Genomic DNA, 26,783 nt, shown 5'->3' on the forward strand with positions numbered 1-26,783 from the left:
ATCGTTTATGTATAAACATTCTTAATTTAAGATGACAAGCGTAACAGCATACGTGAGAGTCAAACAGAGAAACTGTAAACAAAACGACCATCGGTTTTATTGCTTCGACTTCCGCTTTTTATATAAAACATTGGGTTTTATTTTAATTCTTGACGGTGAAATTCACAATTGGTTGATTATAAACATTTCTATTCCACATTCGCGGAACCTAGTCAACGAACAAAACAAACGCACGTCTGTAATGTTAAAATAGATGTATATAAGCGTGCTACCCTTATGTTTCAACCGAGTTTTTCCTTTAACAAATTTTGTGTCTACCAAATTGGGTTGGTTGGGGTGTAATACTAATAATAAGTGTTGCCTTTAATTTAATCAATAAAATAAATTGACTTCATTAATTTTTTTGAACCACCTCTTAAGAAAATCTAAAAAATATGAATGGAATGATAAATCACAAGTACAAACTCATCATATTTTTTGCATTTTAGATAGGATTTATTCAGCAAAATTTAAGGGTGACGTCATCAATTTTTTTAGGAGGGATGAACAAATACTTTTGAACAAAAGTTTACCATGCTTATAATAACTTTAAAATATTCCCAAGATTTCAAAGCATTCGGTTTTGTAATTCCTGATTAAATCGATAAAATAAATTCACGCCTTCATTAATTTTTTTGAGTCACCCTGTATATGCAAATCCAAAAAATATGAATGGAGTGATAGATCACAAGTACAGACTCATCATATTTTGTACATTTTAGATACGATTTATTCGGCAAACTTTTGAGCTGACGTCATCAGTTTTTTGTAGAAGATAACCAAATATATTTTGACTAAAAATTTATTATGCTCTTTATAACCTTAAAACATCTGCAAGATTTCAAAGCATTCGGTTTTGTAGTTCCTGATTAAATCAATAAAATAAATTTACGCATTCATTAATTTTTTTGAGTCACCCTGTATATGCAAATCGAAAAAATTTGAATGGAATGATAAATCACAAGAAGAGACTCACCATATTTTGTACATTTTAGATAGGATTTATTCAGCAAAATTTTGTGGTGACGTCATAAATTTTTTAGGGGGGACGACCAAATACGTTTTGATCAAAAATTTACCATGCTTATGATAATTTTAAAATATCTTCAAGATTTCGAAGCATTCGGTTTTGTAGTTCCTGAGTAAATCAGTAAAATAAATTTACGCTTTCATTTATTTTCTTGAATCACCCTGTATATGCAAATCCAAAAAATATGAATGGAGTGATAGATCACAAGTACAGACTGATCATATTTTGTACATTTTAGATATGATTTATTCGGCAAATTTTCGAGCTGACGTCATCAAGTTTTTGGAGGGGATAAGCAAATATATTTTGACTAAACATTTATTATGCTCTTTATAACCTTAAAACATCTGCAAGATGTCAGAGCATTCCGTTTTGTAGTTCCTGATTAAATCAATAAAATATATTTACGCATTCATTAATTTTTTTGAGTCACTCTGTATACGCAAATCCAAAAAATATGAATGGAGTGATAAATGACAAGTACAGGCTCATCATATTTTGTACATTTTGGATATGATTTATTCGGCAAACTTTCGAGCTGGCGTCATCAAGTTTTTGGAGGGGATAAGCAAATATATTTTGACTAAACATTTATTATGCTCTTTATGACCTTAAAACATCTGCAAGATTTCAGAGCATTCGGTTTTGTAGTTCCTGATTAAATCAATAAAATATATTTACGCATTCATTAATTTTTTTGAGTCACCCTGTATATGCAAATCCAAAAAATATGAATGGAGTGATAGATCACAAGTACAGACTCATCATATTTTGTACATTTTAGATATGATTTATTCCACAAACTTTTGAGCTGACGCCATCAAGTTTTTGGAGGGGATAAGCAAATATTTTTTGACTAAAGATTTATGATGCTCTTTATAGCCTTAAAACATCTGCAACATTTCAAAGCATTCTGGTTAGCAGATTAAAAATTAAATTTCAAAATGTTGTTTTATAATTTTGATTTTTTTTCCAAAAATCTGGACATTTCGGGTGAAAAGTCGATTCAGAGTTGTAAACTACATGTGTAGGACTATGTTATTTTATACAATTGAGAACCCATTTACTATGTACAATTTTGAAGTGACGTCATCGCATTACTGGTGGGGATGATTAGACAAATTTTGGTTAGCGTTTTACCATCTACATGATATTCTTAATATAAGTACAAAATTTCACAACAATCGGTCGAGTACTTTCGGAGATTATCTGTCTAATAAAAATCCGGGACGGCAGACGGACAGACGGACGGACAGACGGACGGACAGACGGACAGACAGACGGAAATGGGAGACCTATTTCTTCGTCTTCTTGGGGTCATGAAAGATCGAGAAAACGTAAAAGTAGAGAGTCGGCCGACGGACTCGATTACAATACTTCCTTTGCTTACGCTCGGGAAGTAAAAATGTAAAAATTGACGAAAACAAGCACCACTAAGTCATCGGCCAAAAAGTTGCATACATTATTCATGCGGTAGGCATTTTACAACGCTCAGATTTATTAAAACACTCGGCTTTGCCTCGTGTTTCAATATTAAATCTTCGCGTTGTAAAATGTAACCTACCGCATTTATAATGTAAATAACTATTCTGCGCTGCCATAGTTGTAACTGACATTTTACGTTGCTACCACCGTGCACGTGGCGTGTCGCAATGGCAATGAAAAAGGATCTAGTGTTGCAAAATACAAACGAGGAATTTAAGCTTTGAAAAAATAAATTGATTATCACAAAGTAATTACTACTAATTGATAATCATGTATCTAAAGTTATTATAACAAAAAGTGGCTCGAAATTTAAGTTGTAATCTTAAATAGGGGAATTTGTTGATCAAAATTTGGTTTTGTAGTAATTTGACAGTACTATTCGGTAGTTTGGTTTATGTTGTTGACAACTATTATGTTATTATTGTTTGTTAGTAGTTCTTGTTAATTAAAAAAACCGTTTAAACTTGACGTTATTCGCAACCTCACGCTGAATCATAATCACAAAATTCTCTCTGATCTGGAGCCGTATACAGAATGTTCGCTAAGTTGAGACATTCCTTCGAACACATGCTACTATACTTAATTCTAAAGGATTTTAGCCTAAGTCACTTAAGCAAAAGTGGCATTGTAAGAAAGTTAGATAGTTATTTGTAATTGTACTTTTCTAAAATTTTGAGTTCGGTCCTGTTCATTTTATCCTAAGTGGAATACGATGCTTACCTATACAATAGCCATTGTTACTATGGTTGTCATATTTTCTAATAATGTCAATAGTACTTGTCCCTTTATGACGTTTTAAAAATCGTTTGGAAGTTTCTGCTTTTAACTCTTCATTTCTATTTCGTAGTTCAAGGTTTATTTAAAACGTCAACCTATTCGAAACGATAAGAAAAATCTATAAACTATCTAGGTTAATCACAACGGTAAGTTGTTAGATTTATTCATGTACTAAATTGATAACTGAAATGTAACACAACAGAATTTAATTAATCAGATGGCTAATTATTTGAAGAAATAAAATGTAAAAACAAAGAAGTGATGTTTTACGAAATGTCTAACTTAAGAATTCTCACTGTAACTGCGCATCTGAGAAATTCACAGTAAATGTTCAAAATTGTTGCCGTTATTTGCAATGCAAAGCCTTGATCTTCGTATCAACGAATTGCCTTTGCTGCTGTCGAATTTGGTTAGCGGCATTAAAAATACGATCTCGTAGCTCCTCAACTGTGTGTATTTCACTCGTATAAACCAATTGCTTCATGTGCCCCCATAAGTAAAAGTCGCAAGCGTTTAGGTCCGGCGAACGAGGCGGCCAGGCAATGAGGCCATTTCGCCCCATCCACCTATGAGAAAAAGCGTATTTTAAATAATTCGGCACTTCCAGACGATAATGTGGTGCTACGCCGTCATGTAGGAACCACATGTACTGCCTAATGTTTAATAGAACTTCTTCCAGTAATTCAGGCAAATCGTTTTGCAAAAAGTTGAGATACTGCATACCATCCATGCGATCCGGTAGAATAAATGGTCCAGTAAGTATACCATTTACAATGCCAGCCCATATGTTTATCGAAAATTTGTGCTGAAAATTTGTGCGACGAATTGCATGCGGGTTTTTTAAGGCCCATACATGGGTATTACGAAAATTCATTGTACCATTACGAGTAAATGTTGTTTCATCAGTGATCAGAATTTGGTTAATACAATTTTCCTGGTTCATAGTTTGTTCCAAAAGCCATTCTGAAAATCGTATTCTTCGGGTATAATCAGGAGGTATTAAAGATTGCACACATGGGACGTGATAAGGATGGAGCTGATTTTCACCATAATTGCTGGATCTTCGCCTATTATTTCTAGAATTTCCTCTTCTAGATCTAACATCTGTTGGAGTCTTGGTCCACTGGCGTGTCCTCCACGATGTTCCTGTAAGTTTCCAGTTTCTCTAGCTCGCTGTACAAGATTCGTAAATTGACGAGACCCAGGGAGATGCCTTCGGAGGAATCTTTCTGCATTCTCGACGCCGCAGCAGCGTTTTGGTGACATTCTCCACGAGTATTAAAATATGTACAAGCTCACTATTTTCAAAACGATAAGCACGTTGAAAATGAGCCATGTCAATAAATTTGAATGACAGCTCTGACAATACTCTAAATTCATATCCATGACAATGATATTTTTTGTAAACGCTAATCTTTAATTAGAAATTTTGGACAGGACCGTCTCTAAAAATTTCTAAAATTTATAAATAGAGGACCCGGGTGGGTTAGGTAGCTTCGTGCTTACCCGCTACACCTTGGGTCTTGGGTTCGATTCCCGCCCGGCTCTGGGTGTTGTGTGTGTCCCCCGTTCCCCTGTAATTGGGCCACTGGCCTGTAGGGGAACGTAATCAAATAAAAATAAAAAATCGGTTGTCTGTAAAGTCGGTTTACTGACGATAGTTGAACGTGACAACGTCTTAAGAAAATACTGATGGAATGGTAGCATTTTTCAAAAGAAAATTTTAATTTCATTTGTTTAATAGATTTGTATGTATATAGAGAAGGAGGTAATTAGAAATCACAATGAAATTGATCAAGTTAGATTTATTTATACGCATAAATACAATTATGTCAATTTTTTTAGTTTAATGTGTCTTGAAAAAATTGACACTACATTCACTTTTCACTGCACTTGATACTCGACCAAAACATGTCAATCACAGATGTCAATGTACTATAATATAGCAGCTGTCCACGCAGACGCATCGCTCACTCAAGTAGGAGAGAGACGGATGGCGAACGCTGCCGAACGCGAAGGCCGATTGTGCCTCTTTGTCGCTCGTTCCGCGTTCTCGCTTGCACGGTAACGCCGCATGAGTCATGCTTTTTCGTGCATGCAGCCGGCTCCGTCGATTTATAAGACGTTGTCACGTCAAAAAAAATAATAATAAATAAATCAATAAATATCGAAATTTTACTAAGGTAATAGAAGCTAAATCGCTCTAGAGCAAGGCATAAAACTACGTGTTAAAAGGAATGTCTCAACTTAGCGAACACCCTGTATAAAAATGTTTCCACTGGTAAGTATTTCAGACTTCTTGGGCTTGTGTCATTCTGCCGCTTTAAAAACGCTGTTAATTTATAAAATTTCGAATGACTTATGTTATGTTTGATGCCAAGAGTACTTTTCAGAACTGAATATATTGTCCACAGTGTGGATGCTTTCATAATTTCCGACTTAATTTGGAAATAAACCAAGAGCGTCGTTTCAGAAAATTCGTGTATTTTATTTTCTTCGCACCACTTGATGAATTTTTGATATTCGGCTTCATATGAATTTGTGGATTTTGCAGGCAACAAATTTGCAGTTGCTTTATCTGCAATTTTCTGAATACGTGCACGAATTTCCATTTCAACTTTGAAATTCAAAATCTAGCCCGGACAAATTGACAGATTGGTATTTGACGTATTTGGTGATAAATTCAATACCAACATAATTTCGGTTCAGTAATATTTATTCTTTTAGCGATTGAAAAATGTTATTTTTTCAAAAAGGCAGCGCAAAATAGTATATTATTATACTAGTTTAATAAGACGTCTTATTGTGGCACGTATGGGTTTGGGGCACGACGAGCGCAGCGAGGAGTGCTCCAAAGGAATAAGTGCCACAATGCGTCTTATTAAACGAGTATAATATACTATTTTTTCTACTTTGCATCTGATCGGAAACAAAAAATTAATAAAAATTCAAGGTTATAATTTAGGGTATTTTAATTCGAAAGGTTAGTTGTAGCGTTGTGGCTAACTTCACAATGTCAAAGTTTGACAGCTAACTACCGAACACTAACAATCTAACCTAAGTTTGCCTCAAAAAATGGAAGAAGGGGGCCCCACTTCTTGCACGCCACCTGAAATACAGTTTAACACTTGATCCCATTATTAAACTGGTTTGGGTTTAATAATGAGGCCATTGTTAACGCAAAGTAGAAAAAATATTGTATGATACTCGTGTGAAAACTCCACTGTATTACTCACTTACATACAGCGCTCGACTGCGTCTCGCGCCGTATTCCCGTTCGTAATGCAATGGACCGTTTTCAACACTTGTAACATAAATAACTATTACATGGGATACATATGGGATTACAAAAAGTATTGAACGATACACGGTCGAAACGCAAATAACGGTCTCGGTTGATTATAAATCTCAGCTCGCCTCGGTTTACAAACTTTAACCGCGTCCGTTATTTGCTTGATTTCGGCCTTGTATTGTTATATACTACTTCATCTGCGATCAGTTGTCGCGCGCAACCAATTAACGCTGCGATCTGTCGTTTGCCATCAGTTGTCGCGCGACGAATTGACGCGGTACCGCTTAACACCGTGGAAACATCAACGAATGTCAAAATTGTCATTGCGAAACACGCAACTGGAAATAAATTGTAAATCAATTATTTTAACGTTTCGCGAATTTGAATTTATTATCTCACTTTAAAACGTTCTGAAACTCAAAACACTTCCAAAACCTACCATTGAGTCTGCCATCGTTATAAGTTATATGTATAAACTTATCTCTTTTTCCACAACGACAAATTTCAAATTTAATACTATGGTGTTGTCGGCTGAATTTTCAAGGTAAAATGTTTTCTAATTTTGGTAAATACTACACCTAAAATGGTTTCTCGACGTTTTACAGTTTGCAGAATACGAAAATCTACTTTCCTCTGTTCATTCCTATAAAAATTTGATAACATCAAAATTTTCTAAGTAAATCTCGGTTGAAATTTATATTGTAACATGCATCCTCATTTGGGGCCTAACACATCCGGGTTGGCGTAGAAAACATAAAATCTGTATCATGACATAAGAATATACTACAATTTATGACAAGACATCTACAACAATCTGTAGTGAATCAGAATACAGAATATCCATTGAAAATTACACTAGTTTAAAAAGTTTTATATTAAAAGACAAAAATAGTTGAATCTAAAGGATTTGGGTTCGGCAAATTCAAATCTGAAAGCAAAAAAAATCCATCACGTCAGGTTTTTGGGATATTTATATAAACATACCCCGTATTTCTTTTCTTTGATACAGCTCTTGTAACTTTTTTATTTTTAAATATATATAAACATCTTGTAGTTCTTTGAGCAAATTAATATCATTTTAAAAGATCATTTACGTAAATAAATGACATGAGTGTCAATTTTTCAAGCTACTAGATTATCATCAATAAATATGATTTCTTCGCCTATTTTATTGAATATTTTTCAAGTCTTGATTTTAGAATATTGGTAGCTTTTGATTTTTCTACGAGAAGTGATAATAAAAATGTGAGGTTGGCCTCAGAAAGATCTTTTAAAATGATACAAATTTGCTCAAAGAAATACAGGTTTATCTTTAAGAATAAAGAAGTTACAGGGGTTGTATGTAATATGATCTAAAGTTGTATCAAATAAAAGCAACACCCAGTATATATTATAAACATTATGACTGAAAATTAGAAATGATTATCACTAGCGTTTCTTGTATTGGCACTACTGTCAGTTTCTCTTATAATAGACCAACAGTAATCCCCTTACATATTTTCGTCCCAAAAACCTTGATACTTTTTTTAAGCATATTTGAACAGGTCTTCCCGCTTTAGGGGTTATACTTTTACCACAAACGTAACAAAACTGATTTGCACTTACTTTGCACGATCTCGAAGACATTTTTTATGCGACAATGGTGCATTAACATGAATCAGTTTAACACTAACATGATGGTAAAAGCAAGGTTTATTATTTAGGATTTATGAAAAAACCTGACGTGATAAGGATTATCCGTTTTTGCATTTATTTATCAGTAAGTAATTTAGACGTAAAAAATAATTGTTTGATTTTTGGATGTTAAAAAAAGTTTAAATTTGTAAACTAATGTTATTTTTGTAGCTTATATATTGATTTACGTATAATGGTGGCTGCTAAATGTTAAACACATGTCACTCATTGTGGTAATAAGGCGTTAAAACAATTATTAAAATCCATTCTGGAGCCACCGCTGATACCAGAATCATTTATGACCAGGTGGTATAATAAAACTGTGGCCCAACAGTATAGGGTTTGCTTTGATATGATTTCAGTTCATTTAATTTAATTTTAAATAATGTTCTAATCTATGTATATATTAAAGAAACCATGATTTTTAAAGAAATATATTCTCTGTTCACGAAATAAATAATAATTACATATGTTACAGAAATAGAACACAAATAAAAACTTTGAAAAAAGATAGAAAATAAAATACTCTTATCTACAATAGAATAAAAATTAAAACATTTATTTACTGAATACTTTGCGAGGTGGTGATGATGTTGCGATCCTACAAACGGAATATCTTATCACTGGATTTTCAAGACATGTACGGACAATAGACTGGTGAACTTCTCAGGCAACAACATGTCGGCAGTCCCAACACAAAAAAGCCACAGGGAGGATATTCTATGGCCACAGGCCTCAGCCAACATGTTGCGCTCACACTTGCCCCATCTAGAAGTAAAATTAATATAATCAATCATATGAGGTGCAAATGATAGCAAACTACTTATCTCACGGATAATTGCGCATTTTTCTGTTTGCTAGTAGTTGACCATAGCGGCTATAATTTCGACAAAGCGTAAAATAGAGCAACTGAACGTTTTATATATATATATATATGATATAGTTTCCCGGAGTTGCATAGTTCACAAAACATGGAAAAAGTACGTTGGGCATTTTCGTTGGTACGTACGCAATTTAGATTAACTATTTCCTTAAAAAAATTGATCCAATCAAATCATTTACATTTCTGCATGACAACAGACAAGAACTGAATTTTGGTCAAGTGCAAATTATTAGTTACTTATTTGTCAGAGCGACACCCTCTTTCATACAAAAATTGTTCAAATTGCTTCCATGCAGATCCTTTTGATTTTTTAGTGTTAACTGGAGTCAAACTATTTATTTTCTTTCCACATCGACTTTTCTAGAGCAGCTTTCGGCAAACCGACCGGAATGCATTTTTACTTTCACTTTCACAATTTTTTTTTTCAGGAAATAGTCTGCAAAATATCCACCCGTGCAAATCAAATTATCAATGTGACATATACTCGGGATGTTAGTTTTGATAATATATATGCTTGCTCAGTAGCAATTTTAATTTAGTTTTATGTTGTTTGTTGAAGGAAGAGGTTTACTCTGCTTCGCAACTAACAAGCAATCGTTCAAACCATATATAGTCAAACAATCGCTAGTGATTTGGTGCTAGACAACAAGTGACTGAAAAAGTAGCTAACGAATTATAGTGACAAAAATTAACAAAAGCAAAAAAAAAAAAACTATCGACATGAGTCCTACTTCACTATCAAAAAGAAAAAAATCTAAACTAACTTTTCATCGAGCTTTTTTGAGCCCATCAATACAAAAAAACAGTCGTGAGGGTATCAACATTATACAAAATGCACTAAAAACCGCTCGATTAGCAATAAAAAAAGCAAGAGGTCGGAGTCGAATTAAAATACCCCGTGTCCTTACAATTAAACAGGGAGGATTTTTACCACTTCTACCGTTGATATTTGGAGGATTATCAGCCCCTTGGTGCATTGTCTGGAGGTGCAGCTGGTATAGCCAAAGTTGTAAACGATGCAAAACAACCGAAACAAAAATTGGACGAAGAACAACGTCATAACAAAATAATGGAAGCTATAGCAATAGGAAAACAAGGAAGCGGATTATTTTTACAAAAACGTAAAGACGGTTACGGTTTATTTTTGGAAAACGTCTCAAAAAACTTTTACCAGAACTACCCAAAAGACCTTTATCGGATGAGGATGTAAGAAAATATGCTTCGTTATCAAAAATTTCTAATTTTAGAGGTGTATTTATGAGAAATTCATTACCATCAGCTGGGCCTAGAAACTATGAAAAAGCCATAGTTAATTTGGATTTGTCGCTTGGTCCAGGCACTCACTGGGTAGCTTACAAAAAATTTGGAAAAAATGTTTATTATTTTGACAGTTGCGGTAATTTGAAACCACCACCAGAGCTAATAGAATATTTTAAAAATTGTAAAATATACTTTAATCATAAAAGATTTCAAAAATTAAAATATAATTGTGGACATTTGTGTTTACAATTTTTGTCTAGTAAAATAAAATTGGTATACAGTAACCTGATCGACATTTTTCTACCTCAGGCTTCATCATGCATACGACGTTTTCACTTGTCCGTAATACAAGTAGACTAAGTGCCACGTATAATCCTGTTATTGAACTTGATCCACACTACGAATACTCATTGGCTCTTATAGGATTTCTAACCACGAATAATATTCCAAATATCGAGGAAGGAACAAACAAGTTTCATTATTTCAAAGAAGGTGATAATAAGGAAAGAGAGATCATTTTCCCTAAGGGAGCTTACGAGATAGATGCAATAGAACAGTATATTCAGAATTTTCTCTGCCCAGAATGTACCAGCGACAAAAAACGATCAAACTTTTTTTCTCTGAAACCTAACCTTAATACTTTAAAGTGTGAATTGAAGAGTAAATATGGAGTTAATTTCAGCCACAATGACAGTATAGGCAAAAGACTTGGATATTCAAGTAGAAAGCTACCTGTAAACACTTTACACGAAAGCGATTTACCTGTAAATATTATAAAAGTGAGCACGATTCGAGTGGAATGTAATATAGTTACAGGATCCTATTATGAAAATAAAAGATCATATACCATCTACGAAACTGCTATAACTGTCAATCCAGGAGAGCAAATTTTCATTGAGCCAACAAATCAAATATATTTACCGCTCACTAATAAATCTTTCATTAGCTATATAACTTTCGACATAGTCGATCAAGACAATAATTTTATTGATTTTAACGGCCAAGAAATTGTGGTGAGACTAGCGTTAAAATCTCAAAAGAAGTAATTATGGGATTGATATACAACATTCTTAAAAGAAGAGGATTTTCACATTATACTTCAGTATCGCAGCAGTTACCACTCCAAGCACTTCCAGAAGAAGAAGAAGAAGCATCATTAGTGTCTTCACAACATCAATTGTCGTCTCAACGTGTAAATATTCTCAAGTCTTTAGGATATTATGTCAGAAAAACTTCAAATATTCGACCGACCGCAAGTAGATCGCAGTATAATTAAAGAAGAAGAACATACGTACAACCCTGAAGTGCGTACATTTAATAATAATGATGACATTGACATCATTATAAATCAAGAAGATCTTATGATACGATTATCCGAGTGTTACCTTGATATTGACGGAGAATTTAACTCTGATGGGCTTTTGCCTAATAACATACCACCTTTAAATGGAAATATTTATTTAACAAATAACGCTGGAGCGTTTTTATTTGAAAGCATTAGCTATGAACTCAACAATAAAGAAGTTGATGTAGTACGAGATGTGGGCTTATTATTATCAACAGTTAAAACATTCTTGTGTTACGGTGAAGATGAATCAAAAGAATTGGGAGGAGCAGGATGGGATATGGATGGTAATGGTATTAAAGCATATAACGTTGGAGATAAAACATTTTCATTGAGAATACCTTTATCGATTCTGCTAAATTTACCTTACGATTATCGTCGTATAATTACTGGAAAACATAAACTAAGATTAGTGCGTAGTAGATCTGATGATAATTGCTATATGAGCACAGGTACTAGAAGAGCAACAATTAATATAAAAAATATTACCTTAATAGCAAAACATGTCTTTCCGAACGATGATATTAAACTGTAGATGTTAAATAAAATCAACACAAGTAAATCTATATTGATACCATTTAGAAAGTGGGATATTCATGAATTACCCATTCTGCCAAGATCTAAAAACGAAGTGTGGAAAGTGAAAACTCTGCAAAGTGTACACACACCTCTTTATTGTATAGTATTGTATAGTATTTTTTCAAACTGTATATATATTAGCGTTTTCTAATAACGTTGAATTTTACAACCATTTACAGCCATCATGAAAAAGAAATTAATGAAACGTAAAATCGTAATCAGAGAAGCGGGCCACATCTAAATTTCAACACGGCATCTCTGTTGTAGGGCGCTTAATTAATTATTTATTATAATAGACTGTGTGGTTTCTAAGATCAATTATAGTCTTTGTCATTTCTATTGAAACACCACTTGTTAATCGTAAATTTGGCAACGTTCATATTCAGACAATTTTCTAACTAAAAGCCGTTGTCAATCAACCTAAAGCTGTTACCAATTGCAAAATTTTAAGCAAAATCAACAGGTGGTGTTTCAATAGAAATGGCAAGGACAATAGTTACAAAATGTTATTGTTATTACACTATTTTTAAGTCTTTTCCAAAAATTCATTTGCACAAAGTGTACTAAATTGTGTACACGAATCAATTTTAAAGTGAAGCGTTTGTGATCCGTTTTAAAATGGGTGGCGACATCTAGAAATATTTTGGGCAACGACCACCGATGACGGCTTAAAATTCGGGTCAGAAAGATCAAAGGCGCCGACACGAGTTGTCTCTACTGATTGATCTCTATACTGTGTTACAGGCGTCCGGAGCCCCCCGAACAAGCAAGTTAGACAACCAACAATACCACAAGCGCACGTTATTATTAGTTCGAGATTATTCCTACTATTCAACGTCAGCCGTGTTGGACGTGTGATATAAACGCGTCAACAGCAAGGCTGACCGATAGGTTCGAATCCATCGTGAGGCAACTGCTTTTTTTCACACACAAAATTTACCGCGCGCGCAAAGAGACATCTGCCGGAACATTCAGCAAAGACGCAAACCATGCGACGCGATCGCAGCGCCATTCAGCAAAGACACAAACCATGCGACGCGATCGCAGCGCCACCACAGTGGTACTACCACCGCGCATCGCTTCTGCGCACCGCGTCACGCATATTTTTACTCTACTGTCTTCTAATATATAAAATTCTCGTGTCAAAGTGTGTGTAACTAAACTCCTCCGAAACGGCTTGACTGATTTTTATGAAATTTTCTGTCTATATTCGGTAGGTCGGAGAATAGTCGTAAACTATTTTTTATAGCCCTTGGTGATAAGGGTGGCCCACCCAAAAAAAATTGTTTTTATTTTTCGGACAAAATTTTTATTTTTATGTTTTAGGATTTGGCATCAAAAAATACCACCTACCCCATTTTGTAGTAACGATATTAGTATCTTTACTTTCATCCATAGATGCGCAATAGGGTTGCAAGGTGGATGTTGAATATAAACATTGTCGTACGATAAATTTGTGTGCATAATTAATAATTTAATTTATTTTTTTATTTAACTACTAAAATATTCACTAGAAATAATTTATATGGCAAATCAACGGTTGCTGGGTCTGCTAGTTAGACGATAAAAATTTGTTAAATTTGGCCAATATTTTTTATAAAAAACATGCAAACAAAGAAGATATCGCAAAAAATGGATTACAATTAATCAAATATATTTATAAACGTAAAAATGACAATATAACGCTGAATCAATTAAGATTTCGAAAATCAATTGGCAAGAATTAAATCATCTTTCATATTGACCAATCTCCCCCCAACAGAAAGCGTTTGTTTCATAGATTTTCAATTTTTTAGTTTATCAATGTAACATGGAATCTTACTTTTTTCGAGTAATTAAAGTGTAATAAATAGCTCAAAATTTTACATGATTAAAAAAAAAAATTCGAAATAGAATTTTTTCGTTTTTTTGCATTTCCTGTGAAAATTTGCCATAGTAATGTATACTTTTTTTTACACCATCAGAAAGTAGAGATTTCAACGAACAAAAAGCACACCGATCTTTTTAAAAAAGCAAACATTTTGATGTCAGAACTTTCGTATGAAAATTAGGGTGTTTTTTTATATTAAAGCAAAATAAGGGGGAAAAATAAATATTTTGAATAAAAAAAAATTAGTCAGTTTGGGACATAAATAGGTAAGTTTTCACCAAATTTCGTGATTTTTTTTTTGTGGGAGATAAAAATAAAAAATCAAAAACTCGGTTATTTGCATTTTTCGCATAAATTTTGAGGTTACATAAAAAAATTGGTCTAAAGAGTATAGACAGAACTTCCCTCGCTGTCGGAAACGTGACGACTGCATGTCTATTATGTTTTTTTTTCGCAGTAGATTTCTAAGCATTCGGTTTTGTAGTTCCTGAGTAAACCAATAAAATAAATTTACGCATTTATTATTTTTTTTGAGTCACCCGGTACATGCAAATTCAAAAAATATGAATGGAATGATAAATTACAAGTACAGACTCATCATATTTTGTATATTCTAGATAGGATTTATTCGGCAAAATTTTGAGCTGACGTCATCAGTTTTTTGGAGAAGATAACCAAATATATTTTGACTAAAAATTTATTATGCTCTTTATAACCTTAAAACATTTGCAAGATTTCAAAACATTCGGTTCTGGAGTTCCTGATTAAATCAATAAAATACATTTACGCATTCATTCATTTTTTTGGGTCACCCTGTATATGCAAATCCAAAAACTATGAATGGAATGATAAATCACAAGAAAAGACTCATCATATTTTGTACATTTTAGATAGAATTTATTCAGCAAAATTTTGTGGTGACGTCATTAATTTTTTAGGGGGGATGAGCAAATACATTTTGATCAAAAACTTACCATGCTTATGATAACTTTAAAACATCTTCAAGATTTCAAAGCATTCGGTTTTGTAGTTACTGAGTAAATCAATAAAATAAATGTATGCATTCATTAATTTTTTTGAGTCACCCTGTATACGCAAATCCAAAAAATATGAATGGGGTGATAAATTACAAGTACAGACTCATCATATTTTGTACAGTTTAGATAGGATTTATTCGTAAAACTTTCGAGCTGACGTCATCAATTTTTTAGAGGGGATAAGCAAATATAAAGCATTCGGTTTTGTAGTTCCTGATTAATTCAATAAAATAAATTCGCGCATTTATTGATTTTTTTGAGTCACCCTGTATATGGAAATCGAAAAAATTTTAATGGAATGATAAATGACAAGAAGAGACTCACCATATCTTGTACATTTTATGTATATGCAAATCCAAAAAATATGAATGGAGTGATATATCACAAGCACAGACTCATCATATTTTGTACATTTTAGATAGGATTTATTCAGCAAACTTTTGAGCTGACGTCATCAAGTTTTTGGAGGGGATAACCAAATATATTTTGAGTAAAGATTTATGATGCTCTTTATAGCCTTAAAACATCTGCAACATTTCAAAACATTCGGATTAGCAGATTCAAAATTAAATTGCAAAATGTTGTTTTATAATTTTGATTTTTTTTCCAAAAATCTGGACGTTTCGGGTAAAAACTCAATTCGGAGTCGTAAACTACATGTTTAGGACTATGTTATTTTATACAATTTAAAACCCATTTACTATAATCAATTTTGAAGTGACGTCATCGCATTAGTGGTGGGGATGATTAGACAAATGTTGGTTAGCGTTTTACCATCTACATGATATTCCAAATATAAGTACAAAATTTCACAACAATCGGTCCAGTACTTTCGAGATTATCTGTCTAATAAAAATCCGGGACGGCAGACACACGGACAGACGGACAGGCGGACAGACGGACAGACAGACGGAAATGGGAGACCTATTTCTTCGTCTTCTAGGGGTCATGAAAGATCGAGAAAACGTAAAAGTAGAGAGTCGGCCGACGGACTCGATTACAATACTTCCTTTGCTTACGCTCGGGAAGTAAAAAGTGTAAATACAAAAGTTGTCGATCTTTTTATTACCTACAACTTTTCCATTTAACTTTTTGCGATACGACTTGCCGGAAATCGTGATAAAACGTTTTCTACCCTTAAAAGTTCCCCCACTTCCACTTCTCGACCTCAGATCGCCCGTTAATTATTTTTCCTTTTATTTTTGTTATATTTTCTTCCGTTTCCAATGGGTATCATCCTGTTCTAAATTTTTTTGTTCTCAAAAATTATCGGCCCTGGCCTATATGACTTTCCTACCAACCAACTTTATAAATGTAAAGAGGTGTTTGCCGCATAAACGCTTATTTGCGGAACTCCCTTCGGTCCACATTTGCGTGAATGCGGGAAGCAGGCTCACGAACGTGTTGTGTACAATATTTTTTGCAACGAATAAACCTTTAACCTGAAGAGATTAACTGTGAGTTATTTATAAACAACGGCATTGACAGCGCCGTCAACACGTCACAATGTTCACACTACCAGACTATTTTAAGGTTACCATGGCAACGGAAAGTTAAAATGCACGTGTGCGGGAAGTTTGAACTCCTGCTGAATGCTCGAAAGCCATCAAAGAAGGTCATGAGTGCAAACAAATATTTTACCGGTTTCTGTCTATTAAATGCCTGTTTACATTTATAAAAGTTGCCTGGTAGGAAAGCAATAACTGTATCCTGTGTCTAAAATCGGTAGAATAATATATTACCTTACCGAATTGTCAATTATCAACACTTGTCAATGAATTAAAAAGCAATAAATGTAAGTCACTTTACCGGTTTTATTTAAACTGTTTAATGCTTGACTGGCTGCATTTTTAACATTTTCGGACAATACGTCGCCTAAATCCATCATTTTTCTAATTTTGTTCACAATATTTTCTTGAATAAACAACAAAATGTTATCGAAATATATCATGCAAACGTGATCAACCAAATTTATTTACTTTTTAATTAATTTTTGGATTATTGGATTGAAATGGGCAGGAACCGGTAAAATCTTGAACACACCACGGATGTAAACGGCGCCGCCAGATCGGATAAGGTGTCGCTAGAGATATCTCATTCCTGCTTATGGGCACTGAGTGGGACTCTGGTATTTGAGCAGATGGCGCATTTCTCACGCTCCCATAGTCCTGTACAGGACTGGAATCGGATAACACACGTCCCTGGGAACGAGAGCAAAAGTAGTCTAGGGTATAAGGTGAGTTTCGCAGAACGAGATTAGAAGGCGGTAGAGCTTATTTGAAATTAGAAGTACACAGCAATAAAAGAGCGCAAATACCAGTATTTGAAACACCATTCAGTGCGCATGAGCACTACTTTCACAGAATCAGCGGCGTCGAGAACGAACTTCCTTTACCCTTCGGATCTGTTTTGTATAGACTGGTGCCAACACGTGCAACGTACAAACCCCAATAACAACACTAATGGTCCGCCACTGACTCGTCCATACTCTTCGGCCAATTTCGCGCTTCGCGCATTCATCCCTCCCACTCGATGAACTTCTGATTTCAAACAAACTCTAACACTGATACGACAATTTGTTTCCGACCCAGAAGCCGCAATCCGGAATCGAAGAGTTGTGGGGTGAGTCGGTTACATATTGATTTTGTATTTGATTATAACAACAGAAACAGGCTTTTATTTAAGGTTGTAATTTCATACTGCTTACTGAACATATACTTAATAATTTATTAGTAATCATAATTTATTTATATCTAAATAGTGGATAATAATTAATAATTATTAGCTATACTTTTGTTTTTCATATTTAGGAGTTCGGCATTTATTTTAACCTGTGGTTTCATTTACATTTTTATTTTACACTGTTTATTTTATCTTATTTTGCTACTATTTAAGGTAATAATTGTCCAGTAATTGGATTGTATCTGTTGGGCAATAAACATTATTATTATTGTTATTAATATTATTATATTAGAATCAGCGATGTAATTTGAAATTAGGCTATTTGAAGTAATGTTGAATGTGTTCCTTGTCGATTTTTGTTTAACATCCGCAAAACCGGTACCTCTATATAGTCATTTAAATGTAAAATAAAGTTTGTGAACGAACTATGATTTGAACTAAATTAGTCCGCAAATTGCAACATCTAAAAGTATTCCTTGGGGTGGGGTATAATAATTCTAATTCCAAGGCAAGAAAAATAGAACACTCACCTGTTTTAGTTGTTCCGCAAGCGAACTTGGAGGTCCCACTCCTGTAGCAACACATTTTTTTTGTTTTCCAGGAGCTGTATGACTAGAACTTTTACAAACTTCTGCATATAAAGGAGTTGGGTCGTTTTGTGTATCAGCGGTTGAATAGATTGTTTTATAGGTTGTGCTGTAATAAACAAAACAATAAATTTGTTTGTTAGATAGGTAGTTTTATATAAATAATGATAATAAATCCTCCTTTTGACATCCTGAATAGCTGCCATTGTGGTTTCAATATAAGAATTAACATCAAAACAGAAAATGGATAAAGTCAGTTGCTATATCTGTATGTACGAGAATGAAACAAATATAATTATATGCAAATACGAAAAAACAGCCGACAAATATAATAAATCTAACAGAAAGAAGATTTTTCGATGACATTGGAATGAGCCTTGATATCGAAAGTTATAAGACTCAAGCAATTAGTAAGGCGTTGAACAACCACTACCTCATATAGCCCCAAAATAACGAAATGACATACAAATTTCTAAGCTAACCAAAATAAAGCTTAAAGAACAATATCTGTAAAGTTTAAAACTAATTTCGAAGCCACAGGTAAATGTTACAACTTAATAAAAACAGTAAATACATTGTGCTCCACTGCTAAGATATTCATTTAAGTAATCAAAAACGATTTGGAAAATTTAAACATCACAATTTAGTGGTCTATTTTGTATTTAAATTCAAAATAAGAAAAAATGCATCCAATTGGATGGTCGTCAATTGACGATTGTGAAAAAGACGCTGCGTAAGTTAAGATATGGAGGAGAGCATCCCGTGGGCAGTCGCGGCTGCGGGCAGTTTCTAAACACCCACAACAACAAAAGTTTCTATTGTAATTTTGAGTGGATCGCTTTTTGGATGTTTTTACTTCCAGAGCGTAAGTGAAGGAAGTATTGGAACCGAGTCCGTCGGCCGATTCGTTATGTTGAAGAGCATTATTATCAACCTTCAAGGAAAAAATGTGCTGAAGGACATTAATACAATTTCCAGTAAAAATTGACATAAAAAATGTTTGCTCATAAAAACTTTGTCACCCCCTTTCATCTTCTTAGGGATGAAATCTCGAAACAATCTGAAATACGGGTTTCATTATTTGTGTTGAAGAGTATTAATTAGGGATGTACCGACTAGTGGCCGACCGGTCGGATAAGCCGACTATTCGGCCGTTTTTCATCGTCGGCTGCAGTCGGCGACTGGTCGGCTAACCAGCCGATCGGTCGGCTTTTTTTATTAAAATTAAAATAGTATATAAAACAATTAAACTCGGTTCACAGAACCTCAATTAAATATTTAATTGCGATTTAATTTTTAACCCCGCGTTAAAGTACCATGTGACCGACTCTACGCCAATCAGACGTCGCTAATGGCCTTGTTAAATGCGCGATCAACTTAATCTTAGTTCAAATATTGTATAAACTAAATTGTGTTATTCATAATTTTTGTACTGAGTTACTAAAAAAAATTAAATGTTAAAATTATCCAAAAAAATTTAACACATTTTTTGGAAAACAAAGGAACTTTAGTTATTCCTTTTATTAAAATAAAACAAATTTTTAAGGTAGTCAGAGAAATAGAAAAAAAACACACACTGTCTGTCGCATTTATAAACCGGTTTTAGCAAAGCCGAACAGTCGGCCGACTAGTCGGTTTTTACTGGCTGAACAATCGGCTAGTCGGTTAGTCGGCCAGACCTACAGTCGGTACATCTCTAGTATTAATACCAAGTTCCCCGTAAAAATTTAAATTTACAGTAGAAATATTTTGCCCATACAAACTTCGCCACCACTTTTCACCCCCTTAGAGGTTGAATCTCGGAAAATAATTAAATACGTGCTTCATTATTTGTATTGGAGAGCATTAATACCAAGTTTCACGTAGAAATTTAAATTTACAGATATTTTCCCATACAATCTTAGCCACCACTTTTCACCCCCTTAGGGGTGGAATTTCGGAAAATGCTTCTCGTATGTGTTTCATTATTTGTATTGCGAGACAATTAATGCCAAGTTTCACGTAAAAATTTAAATTTGCAATAGATATATTCCCACACAAATCTAGCCACCATATTTCACGCCCTTAGGGGTTGAATCTGGAAGCATTTTTCCAGATTCAACCCCTGCTGAAGGGCATTCATACCGAGTTTTAAGTAAACATCACTATAAAAATATTTTTCTCATACAAACTTAGCCATACCCTTTTTTACCCCCTTAGGGGTTGAATCTCAGAAAATATTTAAATACGTGTTTCATTATTTGTGTTGAAGAGCATTAATTTAATATCAAGTTTCACGCAAAAATTTAAATTTACAATAGAAAAACTTTCCCTATACAAACGTAACCAGTACTTTTCACCCCCTTAGGGGTTGAATCTCGAAAAATTCTTAATTACGTGTTCCACTATGCATTAATACTAAATTCCATGTCAAAAATTTCCAATAGAAATAATTTTCCGATATAAAGTTAGCCACCACTTTTCACCCCCTTACAGGTTGAATCTCGGAAAATGTTCAAATACGTGTTTCATTACCTGTGTTGAAGAGCATTATTACCAAGTTTGACGTAAAAATGTAAATATACAATAGAAATATTTTCCCATACAAACTTAGCCTCCACATTTCACCCCCTGAGGGGTTGAATTTTAGAAAATGCTTAAAGACGGGTTTCATTATTTGTGTTGAAGAATATTAATACCTAGTTTCACGTAAAAATTTCATAGTATAGTAGAAATATTGTTCCCATACAAACTTAGCCGCCCAAACTTAAACACCACTTTTCACCCCCTTAGGAGTCGAATCTCCGAAAATGCTCAAATACGTATTTCCTTATTTGTATTGAAGAGAATTAAAATGTACCAGGTTTCACGTAACGATCTAAATTTACAGTAGATATATTGGTCCTAAACAAATTTTATCACCCCTTTTTAACCCCCTTAGGGAATGAATTTCGAGAAATCCCTTCTTAAACGATGCCTCCAGTATAAAATGAACATTCTCTCCAAAGTAAGCCCTAATTTCAATTTACTCATACTTTACTCATTATACTCGTATTTTTAAACATTTTGATTTCGGTGTTCATTTGGGGCCCCACAGTGTTGTAGAACACAGGCCCGCAGTTTGATTGTTACGCCACTGAATTTGTCTGTCTAGTTACTTGATTTTTTGAAATAAACGTGCAATCACAGGCGTTAGTAAGGCGTATCCAAGGCGATAAAAAGTTACCAACACGATAAAAAAATAACTAAGGGGCCAATTCCAAGTTGGCCAGTTGCGCCGGCGCAAGTCACTGGTGCAGCGCAACTTTGTAATGCTGATTTGGGTATCAAATTCTGGTTGCTAGGGTTGACGGAATAAACAAACACACTTGTGTCTAATTTTCCATTGCAATTTGCACCTCTAGTAGGCAGTGTAAGTTGGCGCAATTTATCTGGAAAAATTACGTTAACAGTCGTCTAAAAATATGATTTCCTACCTTAAGGGTGCCCAGTAGCAGACCGAAAAATGAGCTAAATAGATTTTCATTTTACGGGCGTAATTTCAACTTTGAAAAAAAGATCGATATTTCAATTGATAGATTATGTCTAAATCTCTGGGGAAGACACAATATTTTTTAAAATAAGTGATTGTTTAATTAATCGTTCATTCTTCGAAGGAAATTGCGTTTTTAGACGAGGAGAGAGCATTTTTCGCTTCAACTTTTATATCAGTGGAAAGACAACATTGAGCTCTATGGGGAAGACCCGGTGATTTTTGTTTAAAATTTATATTTATCAAAATATTTGCTTTAAAAAAAATACTGAAGAATAATGAAAATAAAGTGAAACTAGGCAACCCTATTTACAAAGTTTTCCGTTTCAATAAATGGCTGAGTTTTACACAGCAGGGAGCTTTGCCGACCGACCCTTTCAGGTAATCAGTCTAGGTACTTTAGGTCATAAAACTCATAAATACTCCTAGCTGACCAATATTGTTGAAACTCTTTTACAAGTCGACTTCTTTCATTGCTGACATAATTTGATTTAAAAGTATGCAAATTTTTATAATTTTATATATTCTACTAAAATATTTTCTTTGAAAAAATTATTCAAATATTTTTTATTAATCTGTCATTTTATATATTAATCAATACACAAAACTGACAAGATTTAGATTCTCATCACTTCACTAACCACTTATTTACCTGAACAATCATATTTGTTTAAATTTAGTTTTTTGATACTCTTTTCCGCACCACCTATGAGGTAGAGTATTATAGGCACGTTTTTACGTGATATCTCCAGTAAACCTATTCCAATATTACTATTTATTCCTGTGTGTGTTTATACTAGAAGGGCAAAAGATTTATATGAACTACACATGACGCGAATGCAAATAAAAAATTTTAATTGAACAATTTTTTCTTTACAATTTGTCTAAGGTTGACTTGTTCAATAACGAGAATTTACTCTCTCCGGAAGTAAGGCATATAAATAAAATTTTTCTAGGGCTCTATCATATTATTTTTCCAAAATTTATCATCTCGTTGAATTAAGCATTATTTAAATTGGACATTTTATATATTTCTACGATAACGTTTTTGTTTATTAAGCCGTCTGGCGATGCCGTTAAAAATGTACAAACCGCATTGTCTTGTCAGTTTCGTGTTACTGCAAAATGCTTCAGTTGCCCTTGCTTCATTTTCTATACAAAGATTTTGGGAGAGTACAAGCTGAACTAGATTTGCAAGGATGTAAAATGTTTTTCACAGTACAGTAGGATTAGCCGTGTTACTTGTTCTCTCATTTTTTGCAAATTTTACCAAAATAACGTTCGGTTAGTCTAAAGGATTTTTCTGCGCACCATTCTGGATTATTGCGTTCGCCAATTGTGTTTTTATATGTTCGATTAAAAAGACATCAACGTTTGAAAATTTTTTGAGAAACACTTTTTGCGCTGTGACATATCAGGTATTTCAACTGCCTCGTTATTAGAAACATCGTCGCCCGAGAACTTGTATGATCCACAGACCGGAGCGCGCTGAGGCCAATGTCGACTCTATAATAAGCAACGCGCGGAATTGTATCTCATACGCTAGAACCAGTGCTGTCGCGGCGATAGTTTGATTACGAATATATTTTTCATTTGGACTATATCAACATAATATAACATTTCAAGATAACAAATCTGTGGTCCTGTGGTTGAAAAATAAAAAAGGGCATCGAGTATTATTATTTGAAGTAATATAGTAATATAGAAGCTGCAAAACACTCCTAGCGACGCACTGGCTACGACCTTGTGGACCAGATCAAGGCGTCCCCGCTACTCGCCGTAAAACACACCTTACTTCAACTGGGGGATTGCTCGGGTGAGATTATTAATCTCACGTATCGCGTATTAATAATAAGCCCTAAGAAATTCTGCGGGAAATAGTTATTAATTAGATGCTTTTGTTTACACAGGTCTCACATGTTTCACTCGATTTTGACACTCAACTATTTTTTTGTTTAACTAAGAATTAATACTTTCATTGCGTTTGATACTAACGTCCTAAATTAGCAATACTAGTGGAACAGTATCATGCAATAGATTTTTTTGAGAAAGTGCAGTTATTTTTATGTTTTTGCAACAATGTGTTCTATTTTCTATTAATTTTTACATATTTTTAGTCACAATTTTGGTAGTTATTTTTTACTTTTATTTTTAGCAATAATAAATAGTCCAAACATGAAAAAATAAAAAAAATTAAAATTGGAAAATCTAAAATTCAGAAATCGAGAAATTGAACAATCGTATAATTGAAAAATCGAAACATCGAAAAACTGGAAAATCGAAAAATTAAAAAAAAAATGGAAAATCAGAAATTTAATGAATTCCGAAAATTGAAAGACTGAAATATGCTTAGAAGAACTGAAAACTCGAGAAAACGAAAAATACAGAATTTTAAAAATTTAAAAATTAAAATATCGAAAAGTTGAAAAATTGCGAAATCGTATCAGTGAAACATCGGACAATTGAGAAATCGAAAAATAAAAAAATGGAGAAATCGAAAATTTGAATGGAAAAATTGAAAATGTCAAAAATTAAAATATTGAAAAATTGAAACATCAAAAGTTGCAAAATCGAAAAACCGAAAAGCCGAAAAATCTCAATGTATTTATAAACCACAAGTTCAGGATTATGCTACTAAAATGTTGATAACGTCATCTCAAAATTTTGCTGAATAAATTCTACTAAAAATGTGCAAAATATCATGAGTTTTTACTTGTAATTTATCATTGCATTCATATTTTTTTAAATTTGCTTATATACCTAGGTGGCTCAAAAAAATTAATGAATGAGTCAATTTATTCTATTGATTAAATCAGTCTCGACTCACTCCATTTTCCCAGAAATTTTTGAAATACTGTTATTTTTAGTCTAATCCACATTGATTTACGTGTCCTTGCAAAATGTTGATGATTTCAACACAAAATGGTGTACCTAAAGTAAAAATTTAACTCGAAAATGCTGGATATGTTTCATTGTATTTTAGGTGCGAGAGAAGTTCTGTCGAAACAACTTTCCACCAATTTTTTTTGCTGTTATATTTGAACATAAACAGTTTATTTTATATATTTTTAAAACATTATAAAGAAAATAAAAAGTTGTGTTAGACTGAACCTTGTGGGTTTCTCAATCTATTTTCCGCAGCATTTTAAACTTTCAACTCAATTTCTTTCAAAATACATACAAATGGAATTCGATGGTTATTTCCCTGTACCCCTCATTTGAAAATAAATAAGCTTATCTTGTGTTGTTTACCGATTTGCATTTTATGACGGACTCCCTACAGTGACCATAATCTCTCCTCTCTTGGGTCGCTACCTGCCGTGGATCGGTACTTTGGGTTGCATAGTTCCAAAAAATAATTCTTCTCACTGAAACCGATTTTGCGGGCGACGACTGGGGACCCTTAAGCTCCAGTCAGCAAAGTTGTTTCTAGACTGATTTTTAAGGTTTGTTCCCAACAGGCTGATATTTTGTATTAACATTGCATCCCTACCACGTAGACGATATACGCAGATGCCACGTTTCGACTCGACAGATTTAAGTCCAAGGTCTACAGGGTTGTTTTGGGGGTAGTTATTAAGGGTTGCTTGGGAAAAACTTAAACTTTGCATCAACACTTCTCGTGCTGATAAATAAGACCTAACTTCTGTTATTTTTAACCACGAATAGTGGAAAATAAAAGTACGTCTTGTTCGTTTTACGTAGTATACGGAAAAGATAAAAATAAATGTTTATTTTGAAAAAGGCTGTCACTTCCTAACAGACGTAATTTTTTGTCAACAGAACGCGCTTGTACAACTAAAATCGTGAACTTAACAAACCTAAACTACCTAGTGTATTTTGAACTTATTTTCTAACAGTTTCGACCTCATAACCGTATTTCAAATCCTCAGTCTGGAAGGCTGTTTTGGGAGTAGTTTTAAAGGTTTCACCGAACGAGTTGAAATTTTGCATCAACAATCTTCATATTAAGACATAAGCAAATGTCGAATTTTGACTTGATTGGAGCATTTTTAACCCCCAGTCTGCAAGGCTGTTTAGAGGGCGGTTTTTAAAGGTTTCTCCGAGCGAGCTAAATTTTTGTATCAATAATCCTCGTACTAAAAATTAAGTAAATGTCGAGTTTTGACTAGATTAGAGTATTTTTAACCCCAGCCAGCAAGTCTGTTTTGGGGGTGGTTTTTAAAGGTTCCTCCAAATGGGCTGAAATTTTGCACCAAAAATTCTGATATTAAAAAATAAACACAAATCGAATTTCGGCTTGATATGAGTATTTTTAACCCCTAGTCTGCAAGGCTGTTTTGAAGGTAATTTTTAAGGGTTTCTACGAACGGGTTAAAATTTTGTGTCAACAATCCTCGCATTGAGAAATAAGCAAATATCGAGTTTTGACTTGATTGAAGCATTTTTAACACCCAGTCTGCAAATTTGTTTTAAGGGTAGTTTTTAAGGGTTTCTCCGAACGGGTTGAAATTTTGTATCAACAATCTTAGTATTGAGAAATAAGTAAATGTCCAGTTTTGAGTTGAGCGTTTTAAACTCCCAGTCTGTAAGATAAACAGTGGTCTGCAAATTAGACAGGCTCGATTTGTTTTTCATGGAGTGTATAGGTACTGTTACAATGTTGATACGCAACACATTATACATCGTGCGCGGTTGTCAAGCGCAGTGGCAATGATACGTGCGTTCCTTCTTTCTCTTTTCCTGTGCAAGCGTCCACGAGGCAATATCT

General features: G+C 33.8%; 1 protein-coding gene across 7 annotated transcripts in view; it reads right to left on the minus strand.

Moving 5' to 3' along the window:
• The window catches only part of LOC135143098 (uncharacterized protein), a 342,333-nt gene that overhangs the window by 83,208 nt on the left and 232,342 nt on the right, over window positions 1–26,783 (minus strand). For 4 of the 7 annotated variants that reach the window (XM_064074952.1, XM_064074959.1, XM_064074954.1 and 1 more), the window contains exon 9: window positions 18,484–18,649. In XM_064074952.1, the coding sequence (XP_063931022.1) occupies window positions 18,484–18,649 (166 nt within the window). Of the gene's footprint in view, window positions 1–8,715; window positions 9,066–9,099; window positions 9,175–17,067; window positions 17,473–18,483; window positions 18,650–26,783 lie in introns of those variants that run through there. The other 3 variants (XM_064074957.1, XM_064074956.1, XM_064074955.1) reach the window with 3 other exon arrangements.

The sequence above is a fragment of the Zophobas morio genome, unplaced genomic scaffold (genome assembly GCF_036711695.1).
Source record: "Zophobas morio isolate AGI-343-1 ecotype UQ-CSIRO unplaced genomic scaffold, CSIRO_AGI_Zmor_V1 ptg000058l, whole genome shotgun sequence".
NCBI lineage: Eukaryota > Metazoa > Arthropoda > Insecta > Coleoptera > Tenebrionidae > Zophobas > Zophobas morio.